Source organism: Oncorhynchus kisutch, linkage group LG2 (assembly GCF_002021735.2).
Source record: "Oncorhynchus kisutch isolate 150728-3 linkage group LG2, Okis_V2, whole genome shotgun sequence".
NCBI classification, from domain to species: domain Eukaryota; kingdom Metazoa; phylum Chordata; class Actinopteri; order Salmoniformes; family Salmonidae; genus Oncorhynchus; species Oncorhynchus kisutch.
The window spans coordinates 65859330-65880620 of record NC_034175.2 but is presented as its reverse complement, the minus strand read 5'-3'; the positions used below and the strand labels follow the sequence as shown (position 1 = coordinate 65880620).

General features: G+C 44.0%; 1 protein-coding gene across 4 annotated transcripts in view; it reads right to left on the bottom strand.

The window, feature by feature from the left end:
* il1rapl1a (interleukin 1 receptor accessory protein-like 1a) overlaps nt 1-21291 on the bottom strand; it is a 460647-nt gene that overhangs the window by 226532 nt on the left and 212824 nt on the right. For all 4 annotated transcript variants that reach the window (XM_031800049.1, XM_031800051.1, XM_031800050.1 and 1 more), the window contains exon 5: nt 21035-21188. In XM_031800049.1, coding sequence (XP_031655909.1) covers nt 21035-21188 — 154 coding nt within the window. The remainder of the gene's footprint in view (nt 1-21034; nt 21189-21291) is intronic.

Here is a 21291-nt window from a genome sequence, read left to right as displayed (position 1 = left end):
AGAGTGGGCCAAGATGTGACTTGGAACAGGTTTTCATCAAGGATCTCTCTGTACTTTGCTTCGTTCATCTTGGTCTCCCAGTCCCTGACACTGAAAAACATCCCCACAGCATGATGCTGCCATCACCATGCTTCACCGTAGGGATGGGGGCAGGTTTCCTCCAGACGTGACGCTTGGCATTCAGACCAAAGAGTTCAATCTTGGTTTCGTCAGACCAGAGAATGTTGTTTCTCATGGCCTGAGAGTCTTTAGGTGCCTTTTGGCATACTCCAAGTTGGCTGTCATTACTGAGAAGTGGCTTCCGTCTGGCCACTCTACCAGAAAAGCCTGATAAGTGGATTGCTGCAGGGACGGTTGTCCTTCTGGAAGGTTCTCCCATCTCCACAGAGGAACTCTGGAGCTCTGTCAGAGTGACCATCAGGTTCTTGGTCAGCGCCCTTCTCCCCCGATTGCTGAGGTTGGCCTGGCGGCCAGCTCTAGGAAGAGTCTTGGTGGTTCCAAACTTCTTATTTTATTAATCAGCTCTACCTCACCTGACACCCTAGACCCACTTCAATTACCGCCGCAATAGATCCACAGACGATGCAATCGCCATCACACTGCCCTATCCCATCTGGACAAGAGGAATACCTATGTAAGAATGCTGTTCATTGACTATAGCTCTGCATTCAACACCATAGTACCCTCCAAGCTCATCAGGGTCTGAACCCCGCCCTGTGCAACTGGGTCCTGGACTTCCTGATGGGACGCCCCCAGGTGGTGAAGGTAGGAAACAACACCTCCACTCAACACAGGGGCCCCACAAGGGTGCATGCTCAGCCCCCTCCTGTACTCCCTGTTCACCTATGACTGTGTGGCCACGCACACCTCCAACTCAATAGAGTTTGACACAGCCTACAGGGAGGAGGTGAGGGCACTGGAAGTGTGGTGCCAGGAAAATAACCTCTCACTCACCATCAACTTAATTTTTTTACTTATCCGTTATTTTACCAGGTAAGTTGACTGAGAACACGTTTTCATTTGTAGCAACAACCTGGGGAATAGTTACAGGGGAGAGGAGGGGGATGAATGAGCAAATTGCAAACTGGGGATTATTAGGTGACCGTGATGGTTTGAGGATCAGATTGGGAATTTAGGCAGGACACCGGGGTTAACACCACTACTCTTACAATAAGTGCCATGAGATCTTTAATGACCTCAGAGAGTCAGGACACCCGTTTAACGTCCCATCCGAAAGACAGCACCCTACACAGGGCAATGTCCCCAATCACTGCCCTGGGGCATTGGGATATTTTTTTTAGACCAGAGGAAAGAGTGCCTCCTACTGGCCCTCCAACACCACTTCCAGCAGCATCTGGTCTCCCATCCAGGGACTAACCAGGACCAACGCTGCTTAGCTTCAGAAGCAAGCCAGCAGTGGTATGCAGGGTGGTATGCTGCTGTGGACCTCAGGAAACAGCAGAGGGAGCACCCCCCTATCCACATTGACGGGACAGTAGTGGATAAGATGGAAAGCTTGGAACTTGGTGTTCACAGTTCTTGCATCAAATACTTCGGTATTGCTCTGGGTCGATTACCTTGATGACATATACCAATTATTTCCAAATTACCTCTAAGTATACGTGACTTTGTACGAGAAGTAGTTGTAACAGTGACCTTAAAAAAAAAAAAGTTTAATATCTGAGTCGTTTAATATCTGAGTCGTTTAATATCTGAGTCGTTTAATATCTGAGTCGTTTAATATCTGAGTCGTTTAATATCTGAGTCGTCATGCATTATTCAACACATTTGCAATGATAAACTGTATGTATGTACCCCATAAAATGGGTTTTATCAGGTACTTCAATATCAAGGGAAAAAACTAACTATGTATAAATGATCTAGGCTACAATTGTCACTATGATCAACTGAAGATGTTATTAAATGTAGCCTACAAATATGAGCCTGTAGGACACAGTTTTCTACCTATATGAGAAGTCTATGAAGAGTGTCATGATTAATACTGGGATAAGTTAGAAACAGTCAAACAATAGTTCACCTGTAGCCCCACGGCCTATTGCATTGATAAAAGTTGGCTGTAGATAGCTATGTTGTCCGAAGGTACAGCGCTTACCTTAATAAGTACGTAGCGATCACTTTCGTTGTTGTCACTTATGGACGAGGATGACGCACCAAAAACCGGTGCTTGTAGCGGTTGAACTCCTATGTCTGGCGGCTGGTCATCTGTCTCTGGGGCTGGGTCCCTGAAATAGGACTCCTCTCCCCGGAGTCTCTGTGCTTTCCTGAACAGACACTCTTTTGGTGCTTCTGTGGGTCGAGACATCTTTTCGTTCTAACCCTAGAATGTGCTCTTTCCCTCACAAAACAGAAAATTCTTTCCACGTCATTAGCATTTCTTATTTACTTCAGTAGCAGATTGCGACAGGAGCCAGAAGCTGCTTTTGAAAACCCATCAGTAAGCGTGACACGTTATCTCTTCTAAAGACAGTGTGTAGTCCGGTCACAAAGAATAACATTTACCTTGTAAAAGGTTTGTTCCTGTTGCAGTCATACGGTTCACCATACACACTGCATACATCAAAATGTTTCTGATGGGGTTTTAATCAGAGACTTCACGGCCATCCTCACACACTGTTCCACCTACAACACTAATCAAGTCTGCACCTCTGCCCAAGCAAGGCATTTGATTGGTTTGACATGTTGCGAGGCGTCACTGATTTACACCAGATTCCCACCTTTTTTAAAGCAAATTTGTGCCATGGACTTCCCCAGGCTTCCTTTTTAGGGCTTCTCAACGAGGCTAACTGAAGTACTGAGAGAAAGGCCAGGTCATTTAAAGAGAGAAAGGATGTATTGGAGAAAAATCAGAGGGAATGTGCATCAGTAGAGAGGATAAAATAAGATAGGGAGAAGGAGAGAGAGAAAAAGAGAGGGGTTGACAGATTCTGCCCCAGGTAATTACCTGTTCCCTCAACGTATCACTCTGAGGAACAGAGGAAGAGAGAGAGGTGGAGAGGAGAGAGGGGAGACAGGATGAGGTGGAGAGAGAGGGAGAGAGGGAAAGAGAGGATGTGATGGCTGATATTGGTCCTCAGAGACAGATCCACCTTGGGAGGCGCTAAAACTCCATGTGCCACAGGAACTAGGGTGATACTGGTCCTCCTCAGACACAGATCCACCTTGGGAGGAGCTAACACTCCATGGGCCACAGGAATGAGGGTGATACTGGTCCTTCTCAGAGACAGATCCACCTTGGGAGGAGCTAAAACTCCATGGGCCACAGGAACGAGGGTGATACTGGTCCTCCTCAGAGACAGATCCACCTTGGGAGGCGCTAAAACTCCATGGGCCACAGGAACGAGGGTGATACTGGTCCTCCTCAGAGACAGATCCACCTTGGGAGGCGCTAAAACTCCATGGGCCACAGGAACGAGGGTGATACTGGTCCTCCTCAGAGACAGATCCACCTTGGGAGGCGCTAAAACTCCATGGGCCACAGGAACGAGGGTGATACTGGTCCTCCTCAGAGACAGATCCACTTTGGGAGGCGCTAAAACTCCATGGGCCACAGGAACTAGGCTGATACTTCTTCTAGTCTCTGATCTAAAGTCAGCTGTATACATCATTTCCTCATAGACAAAAAATACATGGTTTGAGGGAAAAGTCTACATCGTCACTAGCTAAGTAGGAGTGAAAAGTGGGCTAGGAGAATATATATATATATATATATATATATATATATATATATATATCAGTATGAGAGAGTAAATGGGAGGTAAAATGGGAGCTGCCATGCTTCTCAGCTAGCTGGAGAGAAGAGAAAGGGAGAGAAAGAGGGAAGGAATCTGAGTGTAACTGTGTGGGTGAGGAGAGCTTGAAGGGCTTGGCCTGGCAATGAACTTTCCTCATCCAACCTGGCACCCAACCTGCCTTGCATGCCCAGAAGACCCAAACACAGCCTCACTTTTCAGACACACCACACACACACACACACGCACACGCACACACACACACACACAATGCCACCTCATATACCCTCAAATGATATCTCCTATGAAAGTGAGGAAAAGGGAGAAAGAGAGGAAGGAGAGAGGACTGCTCAGTGTGCATCTCATTGTGTACCAGGGAAGTGGTAGGAAGAGAAATGATGAGGACAGTTATGTCGGTGCTTCACAGACACATTAGACTAGACTGAAGGAGAAAAGGCTCATTTTGAACACCTAAAGAAATACTGCCATATTATGTCAGTGTTTATGTACCGTGTACTACAAGTAAGGAAGAAAGGACTTGAGATAGAAAGAGGGAAGAGGGATGGGGAGGAAAAACACACACCTGAAACCTCTTCGTAAATTCAAAGTACCCTGAGTAGGAGATGAAAAGAAGATCGGCGTTCTCTTATTTCTCCTCCCTCACTCCTCTTCCTCCCTCTCTCTTTTCCCTTCCTCTCTCCTGGTCTGAGCGTCCACATTCTTATATTTTAATTGGATGAGAAGGTTCCAGAATACCCTTTCTAAGGGGACTGGCTAATGAGACAGAGACACTATGTCTTATAATTGACCTCCATCTTCCTCTCATCTCAGGGTCAACGAAGGTCACAGATTTCCTTTAATAATACACTTGCTCTTGACCAAAGTCATCACAGTAAACAAAAACAGAAACTGTCAAATAAAAACTAAAATTGGAAAAATAGTTAATTAAAACATTATAAAAACAAAAACTATACTGAAACTATTATCTTTGACTAAAAACAAACTAAAATAAAAACCATGAAGAATTATGTTCAGTTTTAGTACTTTTTCCTTTAACTTTGGGCAAAAATGTAATGGGTTTTTTAAACTTGTTTTTCTATTGGAGATTTCGAGCTTCTGAATCTGTCGGGTAAATGCTGCCAGTAGATGGCAATGTTTCAAATAGGCCTAGCTTGTGCATCACAATCACTATCTATCAATAGCTAACAGGAAAAAAAATCCAAGGGCAACCAACCTCAAAGTTCATCTGTACAGCACACACAAAGACAAGGTGAGACAGTTATTATTTTATTTGGGGAATTTGGTCAGGATTTCTACTCCTGGTATCATATGAACAGGTATAAGTTGGGAATTGTATTTGAATTGCAGGAAATTAGCTTTAAAACTGCAAACTTTTGTCTTCGCTTGATGGCAAAATGTGTAGAATTGCAGAAAATTAGCTTTAAACTGACGATAAAAGACAACATCCATTCGAACCTTTGCCACCTAGGAAATGTGTGACCATCTCAAAGAGTACTGGAGTAGCCCTGCTATTGTCCTAGAACACATAAATGTCTCCTAGCATCTCAAAGAGTACTGGAGTAGCCCTGCTATTGTCCTACAACACATAAATGTCTCCTAGCATCTCAAAGAGTACTGGAGTAGCCCTGCTATTGTCCTACAACACATACATGTCTCCTAGCATCTCAAAGAGTACTGGAGTAGCCCTGCTATTGTCCTACAACACATAAATGTCTCCTAGCATCTCAAAGAGTACTGGAGTAGCCCTGCTATTGTCCTAGAACACATAAATGTCTCCTAGCATCTCAAAGAGTACTGGAGTAGCCCTGCTATTGTCCTACAACACATAAATGTCTCCTAGCATCTCAAAGAGTACTGGAGTAGCCCTGCTATTGTCCTAGAACACATACATGTCTCCTAGCATCTCAAAGAGTACTGGAGTAGCCCTGCTATTGTCCTACAACACATAAATGTCTCCTAGCATCTCAAAGAGTACTGGAGTAGCCCTGCTATTGTCCTACAACACATAAATGTCTCCTAGCATCTCAAAGAGTACTGGAGTAGCCCTGCTATTGTCCTAGAACACATAAATGTATCCTAGCATCTCAAAGAGTACTGGAGTAGCCCTGCTATTGTCCTAGAACACATAAATGTCTCCTAGCATCTCATGCACAAGGCTACCTGTACCTGTAAAAAAGGGTATAAACCTGTTCTGAAGACATCTGACATGATCTTCCCCAGACAGACCTGTCTGAACCGTATCCACTGGCCCCTGTATCTCTCTACTAGTGCCCCTTCTACATGGTCCTCCCAGATTTGACTGTTTTTCACTAACACTAAAACCAAAAAAGGAAATCATATAAAAAATGAAATGGAAATGTTTTTTTATCAAACTGAAACTGTATAAAAACGAGTTTCAAATACAAGCGGAGTTTCAAATACAAACAAATATTTTGTTTAAACGGTGAGATGAGGGCAGTGAAAGGGAGGCCTCTAATTGGTCATCTCAGAAGAAGGTGGCCAGTACCATAGAGAAAAATGTAACAAATATACAGATAGTATTTACAAAGAATACATATACTGTAGGTAGAAGCATATCAGAGCATGGTTTACATAACATCAGGACGCACAAACCCGTTTCCACTACAATAGTCTTCTCGAGGCATTCACTGCATTACATACAGGGACGTGTCACCAGTCCAAAGGGCTCTCGAAAAATAATGTTTTCTCGAAAAATGCTATTGATAATGAATCTTTGTTGACCTGTAATAAAACCAATGGATAGTGTGTTAATACGTATTTATACATAATCTGGCTATCCAAATGGTTAGGAGAGGAAAGAGAGAGGCTGGAGGCAGGGGGCCAATTACTATTAGACAGACGGCACAGACAGCAAGAGGGGAGAGGTAGATATGTTGAGGGGGCGGGAGGGCGGGCATCAATATGCCTAAGACGGTCACTTCATTAGGAACCAAATGAAAGATGGAGGGAGAGAGAGACTGCCAAGTGATAGATTTATGACAATAAGCCCAAATGAGTGCTTGTTGAGTCATTAAACACATGAAACACTACCATTCGCCTGGGGGAAACATACAGTAGAGTACAGTCTCTGACTGACACTGTGTCTGACACTCTGAATGCTCTCTATGTTCTGAGAGAGAGAGAGAGAGAGAGAGAGAGAGAGAGGGAGAGAGAAAGAGAGAGAGAGAGAGGTGGAGAGAGAGAGGTGGAGAGAGAGAGGTGGAGAGAGAGAGCGGTGGAGAGAGTGTGTGTGAGAGAGAGCGAGAGGGGAGAGAGAGAGAGAGAGAGGTGGAGAGAGAGAGAGAGTGTGTGTGAGAGAGAGAGAGGGGAGAGAGAGGGAGAGAGGTGGAGAGAGAGGTGGAGAGAGAGAGAGAGAGAGGTGGAGAGAGAGAGAGGTGGAGAGAGAGAGTGTGTGTGAGAGAGAGAGAGAGAGAGAGGTGGAGAGAGAGGTGGAGAGAGAGAGAGTGTGTGTGAGAGAAAGAGAGAGCGAGAGGGGAGAGAGAGAGAGAGGTGGAGAGAGAGAGAGTGTGTGTGAGAGAGAGAGATGCAGAGAGAGAGGAGATGGAGCGAGAAAGAGAATAACAGTGTGTATTCTAGATTAGTCCTCTCCAGAGACAGAGGCTTGGAGGCTAAACGTTGCTCTAACATGGTGGTTTGCCACAACACAACAATACCAATACCTAACAATACAACATGGCTTTGTGTTGTCTCTATTCACACCACTGTACTGGATGTACAGTAGTACGGTTAGAGACTCACGCCGGCTTACAAGGACTCTGGAGGCTCTGTAAACCATAATAAACATTGTAACCTAATTTGATCATCATTTAGAAACAAGGAAAGGATATTGGACGTCTTTATTGCCATGTGTGAATGCGAGCACACACAGCTCCGATCGAGATTCAATCATTACAGATCCAACCACAGGACACATGTTAATATCAGGTGTAAACAATGTCTTTGTGTCCTTTGCAACTGAAACAATCATCTACAGCCTTATAGCTTGACTATTTGTTGTCGTCCCTGGCAACCATGGAGACTAAGCATACAATGCACCAGATCCACGTCATACGCTGAAGAACATTACTTGATAATTATCCTAAACTTCAAAAGGCAGACTTACGATTTTCATAACATTTTTGCTCTGTTGGCAGCCCAATGCCTAGATAACGATAAGGACCTGTGAGACGATGGGAGGTTGGAAGTAGTGGGGGTTGGTGGGTCGATTTGTGGTGGGAGGCCAAGCAAGATTAATTGCGGAGGATGTAAATTTCATTTGTTAGGTGTAGATTGATGTCAATTTAATTTAATTAAAACAATGTGAACCCTGGCCTGCATTGAGTCTGGGAAGTAGTGAAGAACAGGGAGGAGGGGGAATAACTACAGAGGGGGTGGGGCAGAGAGAGAGAGAGAGAGAGCAAGAGAGAGAGCAAGAGAGAGCAAGAGAGAGAGAGAAAGAGAGAGAGAGAAAGAGAGAGAGAGAGAAAGATAGAGAGATAGAGAAAGAGAGCAAGAGAGAGAGAGAAAGAGAGAGAGAGAGAGAGAGAGAGAGAGAGCGAGAGAGAGAAAAAGAGAGAGAGCATGAGAGAGAGAAATCAGAAAAAAGGAGAGAGAGAGAGAGAGAGAGAGAGAGAGAGAGAGAAGGGAGAGAAAGGGAGGGAGAAATAGAGAGAGATAGAAAGAGAGAGAACAAGAGACGGAGAAAGCAAGAGAGAGAAAGAGAGAGAGCGAGAGAGAGAGAGAGAGAGAGAGAGAGAGAGAGAGAGAGAGAAAGGGAGGGAGAGAGAGAAATCAGAAAAAAAGGAGAGAGAGAGAGGGAGAGAGAGAGGGAGAGAGAAATCAGAAAAAAGGAGAGAGAGTTGATAATCTGTCTTGGTACTAATGAGGGTGAAGGGTACAGTAGATGATGAGGTCATCCAACCCTAACATTACAGAATATGATCTCATATCCTCAGCAACTTTGTTTGCATGGGTTACATGGAGAAACAGTCCATGTTCAATCCTCTCAAAAATGTTTTCTTGCCTAATTATTTGGAAACGGTATATTGATGATATTTGTGTTCTATGGAGGGGTGATGCACAACAGCTCCACACATTCCATGCTTTTCTTAACTATGAGATGAATTATACAATTTGACACACGTCAAATCAGTTTCCTTGATCTTCTGATTTTACGTGAGGATAATGTTCTATACACTGATCAGTAGGAAACCTACTGATAGTAACAGTTTGTTGAGGGCTGATAGTTGTCACCCACTTCCCTTGAAAAACAGTTTGCCCTACAGCCAATTCTGTCCAATCAAAAGAATTTGCAAAAAACAATCAGATTTAGACAGAAATACGGCTGAGATGCAAAGAAAATTCAAGGAGAGGAGTTACAAAAATGGTTCGATTAATACTGCCAAATGGTTCGATTAATACTGCCAAATGGTTCGATTAATACTGCCAAATGGTTCGATTAATACTGCCAAATGGTTCGATTAATACTGACAAATGGTTCGATTAATACTGCCAAATGGTTCGATTAATACTGCCAAATGGTTCGATTAATACTGCCAAATGGTTCGATTAATACTGCCAAATGGTTCGATTAATACTGCCAAATGGTTCGATTAATACTGCCAAATGGTTAGATTAATACTGCCAAATGGTTAGATTAATACTGCCAAATGGTTCGATTAATACTGCCAAATGGTTAGATTAATACTGCCAAATGGTTCGATTAATACTGCCAAATGGTTCGATTAATACTGCCAAATGAGACATGATCTTTTTCAAGGACAGTCTCACAAAAATAAGTATTCTTGCATTCTAATTGCCCGCTATTCAAAGTGCTGTGAACAAATGAAGGGAATTGTTCACAAACGTTGGCACATTCTAAGATCCGATGACGGTATCGGTAATGTGTTTTCGGTCCTTCCCTTGGTCGTATTCTCGCGGGGCAGAAATCTCAGAGATCAATTGGTAAACTCTGATTTTACCACCCCAAAATATCCCTGCACAACGTCTATTTATGCCCCTACTGGATGGAAACTACAAGTGTAACGGCTGTGCTCAATGCAATGGCACTTATAAATGTAGATCCTTCAAACACCCCCAAACAGGGAAACAGATCCCAATCAAAGTTGTTATCATGTGCTCCACTAAGACAGTTACTTATCTTAGAACTTGTCCTTGTGGTAGAAATGATGTGGGTGAAACAAAGCGCGAATAAAAATAACTAATCTCGGAGCATCGTAGCACCATTAGGTGCAAAAACCAGACTTATCCAGTTGCGGCCCACTTTTTGGAAGCGAACCACTCGAATTCGTCCCTAGTTTATATTGGCATCGAACATGTCACCCACCCTAGGAGAGGGGGTGACCTCGACAATTTATTGTTAAAACGAGAGGCTGTCTGGATCTTTCATTTAAAGACCCTTGCTCCCTTTGGCCTCAACGTAGACTTTGATCTAATCTGAATGTTATATGTAATGTAGCCACATTGTATCTGTGACCGCATGCTATCATTCATCTTTTTGCTATGTTATTTTTATATCTGAGAATTAACCAATGATATCAGGCCACACCCGACCATGATTACAGACGCATGTGTGTGTGTCCTTTGACACTATATAAACTAGTCACCCCGCAGTGTTAGTCATTATACTCTGATGAAGACAGCTTGTCTGTCGAAACGTTGGTCATTGAATTATTGCATCTGAGCTCTTAGAGTGTGTGGCTCTCCTTTAATTTTTGGAATACAGCAACTTTGATTACTGATGTCAAACCGTGAGATCTTGTTGGATAAAGACTGGGATAATAGTGTGTTTAGAGTCATGTACACACACACATGTGCAGAGCACATGGAACATGCAGAGCACACACAAGCACACTCTCATACACACAGGAGTGTGCAGAATACAAACACACACACACAAACTATTTCTGCTTTCCCCTGTCGAATGGATAATCTCTCTCTCACTCTCTCTCTCTCTCTCTCTCTCTCTCTCATGTTCTCCTCTACTATATCTGTCTCCCTGCAGGAGAGAGAGAGCAACATATCTTGTGAACAGGACATTTATCTGGTGTTATAGCATTACAACATCACCATCCCACCATGAGGGAGAACTGGAGAAATGAACAGAAATCATTCAGATGTTCTATTAAATACCAAGAGTATCACTCAACACAAACACACCAGCACACACACAGTCTCTACACCCGCACGTGTGCACTCAAGTATACACAGGCACACCAGGGTCTGTTCTAGTAGTACAGGAGAAGACCCTCTCTTGTATCTTCCTATGGGCCTCTAAACCCCAACTTGGGAGAGATAAGGAAGTATATTAGGCTGAGGTGGACCCATTGTCCCAGTGTCTTTAAAACTATTATTCTGGATAAATCCACACACACACACACACACACACACACACACACACACACACACACACACACACACACACACACACACACACACACACACACACACACACACACACACACACCACACACACATCCTCCATCCTCCTAGCCTATTAAATAAACTACAACATTAGTCCGCCAGATGAAGTTTGGCCTTTTACGCATGCTGTCCGGGATGTGTTGGTTTAATCAGGAAGTGATAAAAGATACTGTAGATAATCTCACGCCCACTTGAGGGGGAGATGGGTTACTTTTAATAAGGGAAACAACCCTACACCCTACAGCTGAAATGAGATCACCTAATTCTAGCCCTTTGGTAAGGATTTTATAGTGCAGATGGCTTAATGGTCCAGTCTTTTAATAAGCTGAAATGGTCCTATGGTATGTAGTGATAGGTTTAATAGAGAGCTGACGACGTAGGCCTGATGACTATAGATTCCTTGTCTTTGTGGGTTGGTGTAATGGCAACAAGCTCTCACAGTCTCAGAATTAGACGTTCATCCATGTTTTCCAAACGTCAAATTTCAGAGTGTTTAAGGTTAAGTTTAGGCATGAACTCTGAATGGTTAAGGTTTAGGATAGTCTACAACGCCTTAGCAACCATCCACCATCCCCGTCTATAACGCCTTAGCAACCATCATTCATCCCCGTCTACAACACCTTAGCAACCATCCACCATCCCCGTCCACAACCCCTTAGCAAGCATCCACCATCCCCGTCTACAACACCTTAGCAACCATCCACCATCCCCGTCCACAACCCCTTAGCAAGCATCCACCATCCCCGTCTACAACACCTTAGCAACCATCCACCATCCCCGTCTATATATATATATATCCTGAGCTTTCTCAGATCTCCTAGATTTAGGACAAACACTTAAAAACCTTGTTTCTCATGATTTATTTTTGGGCTGTCCTTTTTGCATTTTTCATTGGTGTTATTCCATGTTTCTACAGGCTTTAGTAGTAAAGGCCAAATTAAATAATTGATCAAATCATTTTTGTATATATTTGATTATACCTAAAGGGGTCCTAAAATTAAAAATCAAATAACCAAATGATTCACAGTATGACCATCTAAAAACAATTTCAGATGTCAACTTAGAACCCCCCCCCCCCCCTCCAACAGCTTAGACATGTAGGAATGAACTACCAGGGACATGGAAAACCAGCAGGACTGCAGCCCACAATGACTGGAGATGTGTTGTTTGTTGTGAAGACTTCACTTACACTACCAGGATGGTCAGAGTTTAGTTACCCCCAACAATGGATCCAGCATCATGTATTTTGTCATCCCCTAATGGTTAAGGTTAGGATAGGGAACACACCCCACTGTGAGACTTGTGTGTCACACACAATTACTTCCCCCTTGTTTTTGACAAGTCACTGACACTCCATTACTGTGAACACGAAGAGAGACCTCAGGCAGTGTGTGTGTGTGTGTGTGTGTGTGTTGACAGTACAGTTGATTTCAGAATGCTTCTAGTTCCGCCTATGAGGCCAGCATGTTTGTGTCAGAACCTAGGAGCTGTGACATCAAATATACTAGGCAGACATGCAGAGAGGATTTGAGAGCTTTAGCTATCAACCTTTTCACTGACACAAAAACACTGCGAAAGATGGACTGTGAAAGAGACAAAGTGCTACATACACTATGTTACATTTAACACTTTGCTTACCTCTCTCTCTCTGTCTCTGTCTCTGTCTCTCTCTCTCTCTGTCTCTGTCTCTGTCTCTCTCTGTCTCTCTCTCTCTCTCTGTCTCTCTCTCTCTGTCTCTCTCTGTCTCTCTCTCTCTCTCTGTCTCTGTCTCTCTCTCTGTCTCTCTCTCTCTCTGTCTCTCTCTCTGTCTCTGTCTCTCTCTCTCTGTCTCACTTTGCCTCCCTCCCTCCCTCCCTCCCTCCCTCCCTCCCTCCCTCCCTCCCTCCCTCCCTCCCTCCCTCCCTCCCTCCCTCCCTCCCTCCCTCCCTCCCTCCCTCCCTCCCTCCCTCCCTCCCTTCCCCATCTCTCCTCTCTCCTTCCCTCCTCTATGTCATTAGGCAGGAAGCTCTGTATTTATAACCTCCATAAAGTTTTTATGGCCTCGACCATTACATTGAGGTCACATTGAAATGTTAACAAACACACACACGTACTTCTACACCTGCATTGCTTGCTGTTTGGGGTTTTAGGCTGGGTTTCTGTACAGCACTTTGTGACATCGGCTGATGTAAAAAGGGCTTCATAAATACATTTGATTGAATGAATTTGATTGACATAGACACGCACAGAGGCACACACACAGAAACACACACACACATGACATACTCTACAGTACACACTGCACACACAGTAGAAATAAATTAACACACAAGCAATCCGACATGCAGAACACACCGTGCTGAACATACAGTACTACACACACATACACACACACACAGTGGTACACGGCACACACGAGCACGCCTTATGCCTTATGACTAACGAGACATGGTGTGATGAAAGAAACATACAGGAACTCAAATCCTTCTGTTCACCTGATTTAGAATTCCTCACAATCAAATGTCGACCACATTATCTACCAAGAGAATTCTCTTCGATTATAATCACAGCCGTATATATCCTCCCCCAAGCAGACACATCGATGGCTCTGAACGAACTTTATTTGACTCTTTGCAAACTGGAATCCATTTATCCGGAGGCTGCATTCATTGTAGCTGGGGATTTTAACAAGGCTAATCTGAAAACAAGACTCCCTAAATTTTATCAGCATGTCGATTGCGCAACCAGGGGTGGAAAAACCTTGGATCATTGTTACTCTAACTTCCGCGACGCATATAAGGTCCTGCCCCGCCCTCCTTTCGGAAAAGCTGACCACGACTCCATTTTGTTGATCCCTGCCTACAGACAGAAACTAAAACAAGAGGCTCTCACGCTGAGGTCTGTCCAACGCTGGTCCGACCAAGCTGACTCCACACTCCAAGACTGCTTCCATCACGTGGACTGGGATATGTTTCGTATTGCGTCAGATAGCAATATTGACGAATACGCTGATTCGGTGTGCGAGTTCATTAGAACGTGCGTTGAAGATGTCGTTCCCATAGCAACGATTAAAACATTCCCTAACCAGAAACAGTGGATTGATGGCAGCATTTGCGTGAAACTGAAAGCGTGAACTACTGCTTTTAATCAGGGCAAGGTGACTGGTAACATGACCGAATACAAACAGTGCAGATATTCCCTCCGCAAGGCTATCAAACAAGCTAAGCGTCAGTACAAAGACAAAGTAGAATCTCGATTCAACGGCTCAGACACAAGAGGCATGTGGCAGGGTCTACAGTCAATCACGGACTACAAGAAGAAATCCAGCCCAGTCACGGACCAGGATGTCTTGCTCCCAGGCAGACTAAATAACTTTTTTGCCCGCTTTGAGGACAATACAGTGCCACTGACACGGCCTGCAACGGAAACATGCGGACTCTCCTTCACTGCAGCCGAGGTGAGTAAGACATTTAAACGTGTAAACCCTCGCAAGGCTGCAGGCCCAGACGGCATCCCCAGCCGCGCCCTCAGAGCATGCGCAGACCAGCTGGCCGGTGTGTTTACGGACATATTCAACCAATCCCTACACCAGTCTGCTGTTCCCACATGCTTCAAGAGGGCCACCATTGTTCCTGTTCCCAAGAAAGCTAAGGTAACTGAGCTAAACGACTACCGCCCCGTAGCACTCACTTCCGTCATCATGAAGTGCTTTGAGAGACTAGTCAAGGACCATATCACCTCCACCCTACCTGACACCCTAGACCCACTCCAATTTGCTTACCGCCCAAATAGGTCCACAGACGATGCAATCTCAACCACACTGCACACTGCCCTAACCCATCTGGACAAGAGGAATACCTATGTGAGAATGCTGTTCATCGACTACAGCTCGGCATTCAACACCATAGTACCCTCCAAGCTCGTCATCAAGCTCGAGACCCTGGGTCTCGACCCCGCCCTGTGCAACTGGGTACTGGACTTCCTGACGGGCCGCCCCCAGGTGGTGAGGGTAGGCAACAACATCTCCACCCCGCTGATCCTCAACACTGGGGCCCCACAAGGGTGCGTTCTGAGCCCTCTCCTGTACTCCCTGTTCACCCACGACTGCGTGGCCACGCACGCCTCCAACTCAATCATCAAGTTTGCGGACGACACAACAGTGGTAGGCTTGATTACCAACAACGACGAGACGGCCTACAGGGAGGAGGTGAGGGCCCTCGGAGTGTGGTGTCAGGAAAATAACCTCACACTCAACGTCAACAAAACTAAGGAGATGATTGTGGACTTCAGGAAACAGCAGAGGGAACACCCCCCTATCCACATCGATGGAACAGTAGTGGAGAGGGTAGCAAGTTTTAAGTTCCTCGGCATACACATCACAGACAAACTGAATTGGTCCACTCACACAGACAGCATCGTGAAGAAGGCGCAGCAGCGCCTCTTCAACATCAGGAGGCTGAAGAAATTCGGCTTGTCACCAAAAGCACTCACAAACTTCTACAGATGCACAATCGAGAGCATCCTGGCGGGCTGTATCACCGCCTGGTACGGTAACTGCTCCGCCCACAACCGTAAGGCTCTCCAGAGGGTAGTGAGGTCTGCACAACGCAGACTACATGCCCTCCAGGACACCTACACCACCCGATGTTACAGGAAGGCCATAAAGATCATCAAGGACATCAACCACCCGAGCCACTGCCTGTTCACCCCGCTATCATCCAGAAGGCGAGGTCAGTACAGGTGCATCAAAGCTGGGACCGAGAGACTGAAAAACAGCTTCTATCTCAAGGCCATCAGACTGTTAAACAGCCACCACTAACATTGAGTGGCTGCTGCCAACACACTGACACTGACTCAACTCCAGCCACTTTAATAATGGGAATTGATGGGAAATGATGTAAATATATCACTAGCCACTTTAAACAATGCTACCTTATATAATGTTACATACCCTACATTATTCATCTCATATGCATACGTATATACTGCACTCTATATCATCGACTGCATCCTTATGTAATACATGTATCACTAGCCACTTTAACTATGCACTTTGTTTACATACTCATCTCATATGTATATACTGTACTCGATACCATCTATTGTATCTTGCCTATGCTGCTCTGTACCATCACTCATTCATATATCTTATGTACATATTCTTTATCCCCTTACACTGTGTATAAGACAGTAGTTTGGGAATTGTTAGTTAGATTACTTGTTGGTTATTACTGCATTGTCGGAACTAGAAGCACAAGCATTTCGCTACACTCGCATTAACATCTGCTAACCATGTGTATGTGACAAATACAATTTGATTTGATTTGATTTGACAGTCACACACAGCCGTGATGTGAGCGGTGATAAAGGGAATTGTTGTGTATCTATTTCCTATCGGCCTCATTCTTATTGAGCTGTTCCGGGGACAAAACACTGGTCATCAATGACCTATTAGGAAGCTTGGCTTCCGGGATCACATCCCTGCCTTGTCCAACAGGAGGTGTTGTTGGAGAAGTGTATATCTCCCTGTTCCAGCTCAGTGAGAAAGGAGTGGTGCCTTGTTTCCTACAAGAACAATGACCAGTAGGCTTGGGAGGTATTCAGCTTGGCTTGGGAGGTATTCAGCTAATTGGCTTGGGAGGTATCCAGCTAATTGGCTTGGGAGGTATTCAGCTTGGCTTGGGAGGTATTCAGCTTGGCTTGGGAGGTATTCAGCTTGGCTTGGGAGGTATTCAGCTTGTTATACCTTCATACCGACCTTGTGCGATCCAGGGATATTGAGTAATACCACCTCTGAACAGAAGGGTGCTATTTTCAAACCCCAAAGGTTAGCAATGCTAACAAATATATGTAGAATGCCATGGAGAATGCTAACTAAATGCTAACAAACGCATTGCGAACATTTTATATAGTCTCTGACCTAAACTATTTGCAGGACAGACATCCCAACTCATAAAGTTACACAAGTAACTAAAAAATACTACTCACAGTTTGCTGTACGGACAAAACAAATATTAGACAGCAAGGCTCTTGATCCAGGAGGGGATACTCTGATGTTACCAAGCAAAGATTGATTTTGGAAGAAACTAACCACTTAGGTAGACAGCTAACTAGCTAATAAATGACCAAAACAAATGCTCAACTGCAGAGCATTTTAGACAGTTAACTTGATAGTTATGAGATATCTAGCAGGCAAACATTTAGTTGTGAACTCTATACTGTAACTAGATCACATGCCGAGTGCTGCACAACAGTGAGTGACTAGCAAGGCTCCGGTCTCTCGTTGTTGTGTGCTTGTAAACAAACACTATGTGACTGGAGACTAACAGTATGCTTCATTATGAACAATGATGTGACAGGTGAAATGAAGAATGTAATCTCCTAATGTATTGCACAAGTTGACTTGCAGGCATTTACTTAAAAAGTAGATATGAATATTGAAATGTATTGAAAAAACAAATACTACAGGGTAGTTGGGGCTACCCTGCCGCCCCAGCCACCCTGGGGCGGCAGGGTAGCCTAGTGGTTAGAGCGTTGGACTAGTAACCGGAAGGTTGCAAGTTCAAACCCCCGAGCTGACAAGGTACAAATCTGTCGTTCTGCCCCTGAACAGGCAGTTAACCCGCTGTTCCTAGGCCGCCATTGAAAATAAGAATTTGTTCTTAACTGACTTGCCTGGTTAAATAAAGGTGAAATTTAAAAAAAAATAAACAGTTTTGAAAAACCATCCCCTGGCTATTTCCAAATACTCCAGAATGCGGTTTAGACGGTATACCGCCCAAGCCTCATGACCAGCCTTATCAATATCAGGATATACAGAGATATGGAGACAGAGATCTACACTGGAATACACAGGCCTTCAACCAGGCCTTGGGAAACTGTTAGTAAACAGTAGCAACAGTATGGTCTACATAGACTCCTTTAGCTGCTAGGGACTCTTATGATTCCTGGATTTCACAGAACAAACCAAGCCAGTCACGACCTATCAGCTGTAGAGAGAGAGAGGACCGATAGAGAGTAAAAAGGGGAAAGAAAGAAAGAAAGAGAGAAATAAAAACAGAGTTTAACCTTTCCTTCCACCCTAATCAGCACAGTTGAACCAGCAGAGACCCATGCTCCACTGCCTCATGCCCAGCCAGCGGAGCACACACCTGGGCTGCTCCGAGTGGAGCATGCCCTCAACCCTGGAACTCACCCTGCAGCTAAGGCTGACTGAGCACGGCTGTGTGTTTGTGTGTCTCATTGTGGAGAATGTACATGTGCAGTGGACTTGTAAGTGCATGTTTGCGTGTGTGTGTGCGTACATGCGTGCAAGTGTGTGTGCTTGAATACGTGTGTGTGTGTGTACAGTATGTGTGTATGCAAGTGTGTGTGTATACAAGGGTGTGTGTATTCACGTAGGCGTGCCTGTGTGTGCGTTGGTCCTTGACCTTGGTCCTGGCTCTGTGTACAAGGGGCCTCAGTGGTCAGCTTGCTAATGTGCTGATCTGGACCAAGAAATGCATTATGGGCCAACGCTCCAACAGCAATTAACACACCAGCAGGAGGCCACAGCACTGTAGAGAGATGTGTGTGTGTGTGTTAACTGTTGAGTTGTTTCTATTTTAACCCTGTAACCAAACATAATTAACCCTGTAACCAAGCATAATTAACCCTGTAACCAAGCATAATTAACTCTGTAACCAAGCATAATTAACCCTGTAACCAAGCATAATTAACCCTGTAACCAAGCATAATTAACCCTGTAACCAAGCATAATTAACCCTGTAACCAAGCATAATTAACCCTGTAACCAAGCCTAATTAACCCTGTAACCAAGCATAATTAACCCTGTAACCAAGCATAATTAACCCTGTAACCAAGCATAATTAACCCTGTAACCAAGCATAATTCACCCTGTAACCAAGCATAATTAACCCTGTAACCAAGCATAATTAACCCTGTAACCAAGCATAATTAACCCTGTAACCAAGCATATTAACCCTGTAACCAAGCCTAATTAACCCTGTAACCAAGCATAATTAACCCTGTAACCAAGCATAATTAACCCTGTAACCAAGCCTAATTAACCCTGTAACCAAGCCTAATTAACCCTGTAACCAAGCCTAGTTAACCCTGTAACCAAGCATAATTAACCCTGTAAACAAGCCTAATTAACCCTGTAACCAAGCGTAATTAACCCTGTAACCAAACATAATTAACCCTGTAACCAAGCATAATTAACCCTGTAACCAAGCCTAATTAACCCTGTAACCAAGCATAATTAACCCTGTAACCAAGCATAATTAACCCTGTAACCAAGCCTAATTAACCCTGTAACCAAGCATAATTAACCCTGTAACCAAGCATAATTAACCCTGTAACCAAGCCTAATTAACCCTGTAACCAAGCCTAATTAACCCTGTAACCAAGCCTAATTAACCCTGTAACCAAGCATAATTAACCCTGTAACCAAGCATAATTAACCCTGTAACCAAGCATAATTAACCCTGTAACTAAGCATAATTAACCCTGTAACCAAGCCTAATTAACCCTGTAACCAAGCATAATTAATCCTGTAACCAAGTGTAATTAACCATGTAACCAAGTGTAATTAACCCTGTAACCAAGCATAATTAACCCTGTAACCAAGCATAATTCACCCTGTAACCAAGCATAATTAACCCTGTAACCAAGCATAATTAACCCTGTAACCAAGCATAATTAACCCTGTAACCAAGCATAATTAACCCTGTAACCAAGCATAATTAACCCTGTAACCAAGCCTAATTAACCCTGTAACCAAGCATAATTAACCCTGTAACCAAGCCTAATTAACCCTGTAACCAAGCATAATTAATCCTGTAACCAAGTGTAATTAACCATGTAACCAAGTGTAATTAACCCTGTAACCAAGCATAATTAACCCTGTAACCAAGCGTAATTAACCCTGTAACCAAGCGTAATTAACCCTGTAACCAAGTGTAATTAACCCTGTAACCAAGTGTAATTAACCCTGTAACCAAGTTTAATTAACCCTGTAACCAAGCGTAATTAACCCTGTAACCAAGCATAATTAACCCTGTAACGAAGCCTAATTAACCCTGTAACCAAGTGTAATTAACCCTGTAACCAAGCGTAATTAACCCTGTAACCAAACGTAATTAACCCTGTAACCAAGCATAATTAATCCTGTAACCAAGCATAATTAATCCTGTAACCAAGTGTAATTAACCCTGTAACCAAGCATAATTAACCCTGTAACCAAGCGTAATTAACCCTGTAACCAAGCGTAATTAACCATGTAACCAAGTGGAATTAACCCTGTAACCAAGTGTAATTAACCCTGTAACCAAGCCTAATTAACCCTGTAACCAAGCCTAATTAACCCTGTAACCAAGTGTAATTAACCCTGTAACCAAGTGTAATTAACCCTGTAACCAAGCGTAATTAACCCTGTAACCAAGCATAATTAACCCTGTAACCAAGCGTAATTAACCCTGTAACCAAGCGTAATTAACCCTGTAACCAAGTGTAATTAACCCTGTAACCAAGCATAATTAACCCTGTAACCAAGCATAATTAACCCTGTAACCAAGCATAATTAACCCTGTAACCAAGTGTAATTAATGAGTCATAATATGTTGAAATTCGAAGGGAAGATATAAGATGTTGTTGGTGTATATGTGAGAGAGAGAGAGAGAGAGAGAGAGAGAGAGAGAGAGAGAGAATCTCCTACAACCAACATACAACACTATCGCAAAAAAGTAGAATGGAGAAAAGTGAAAAAGAAGAACTGCGGTGCAGAACAAAGAAGTAATATCCTAAACAAGTACACCCCTGCATCCCTCACTCCATCTTACCTGTGACAGTGAGCTCGGTGGTCCTGCGCACCACAAAGCCACCGAAGGTGACCTCACAGGTGTAGTTGCCGATGTCGTCTTCCTTGACCTCTCTGATGGACAATGTATCTCTCCTCTGGAGGATGGAGGCCCGCCACTGCTTTGGACGACACTCCTGGGTGTCACACACACACACACACACACACACACACACACACACACACACAGACACACACACACACACACACACACACACACACACACACACACACACACAC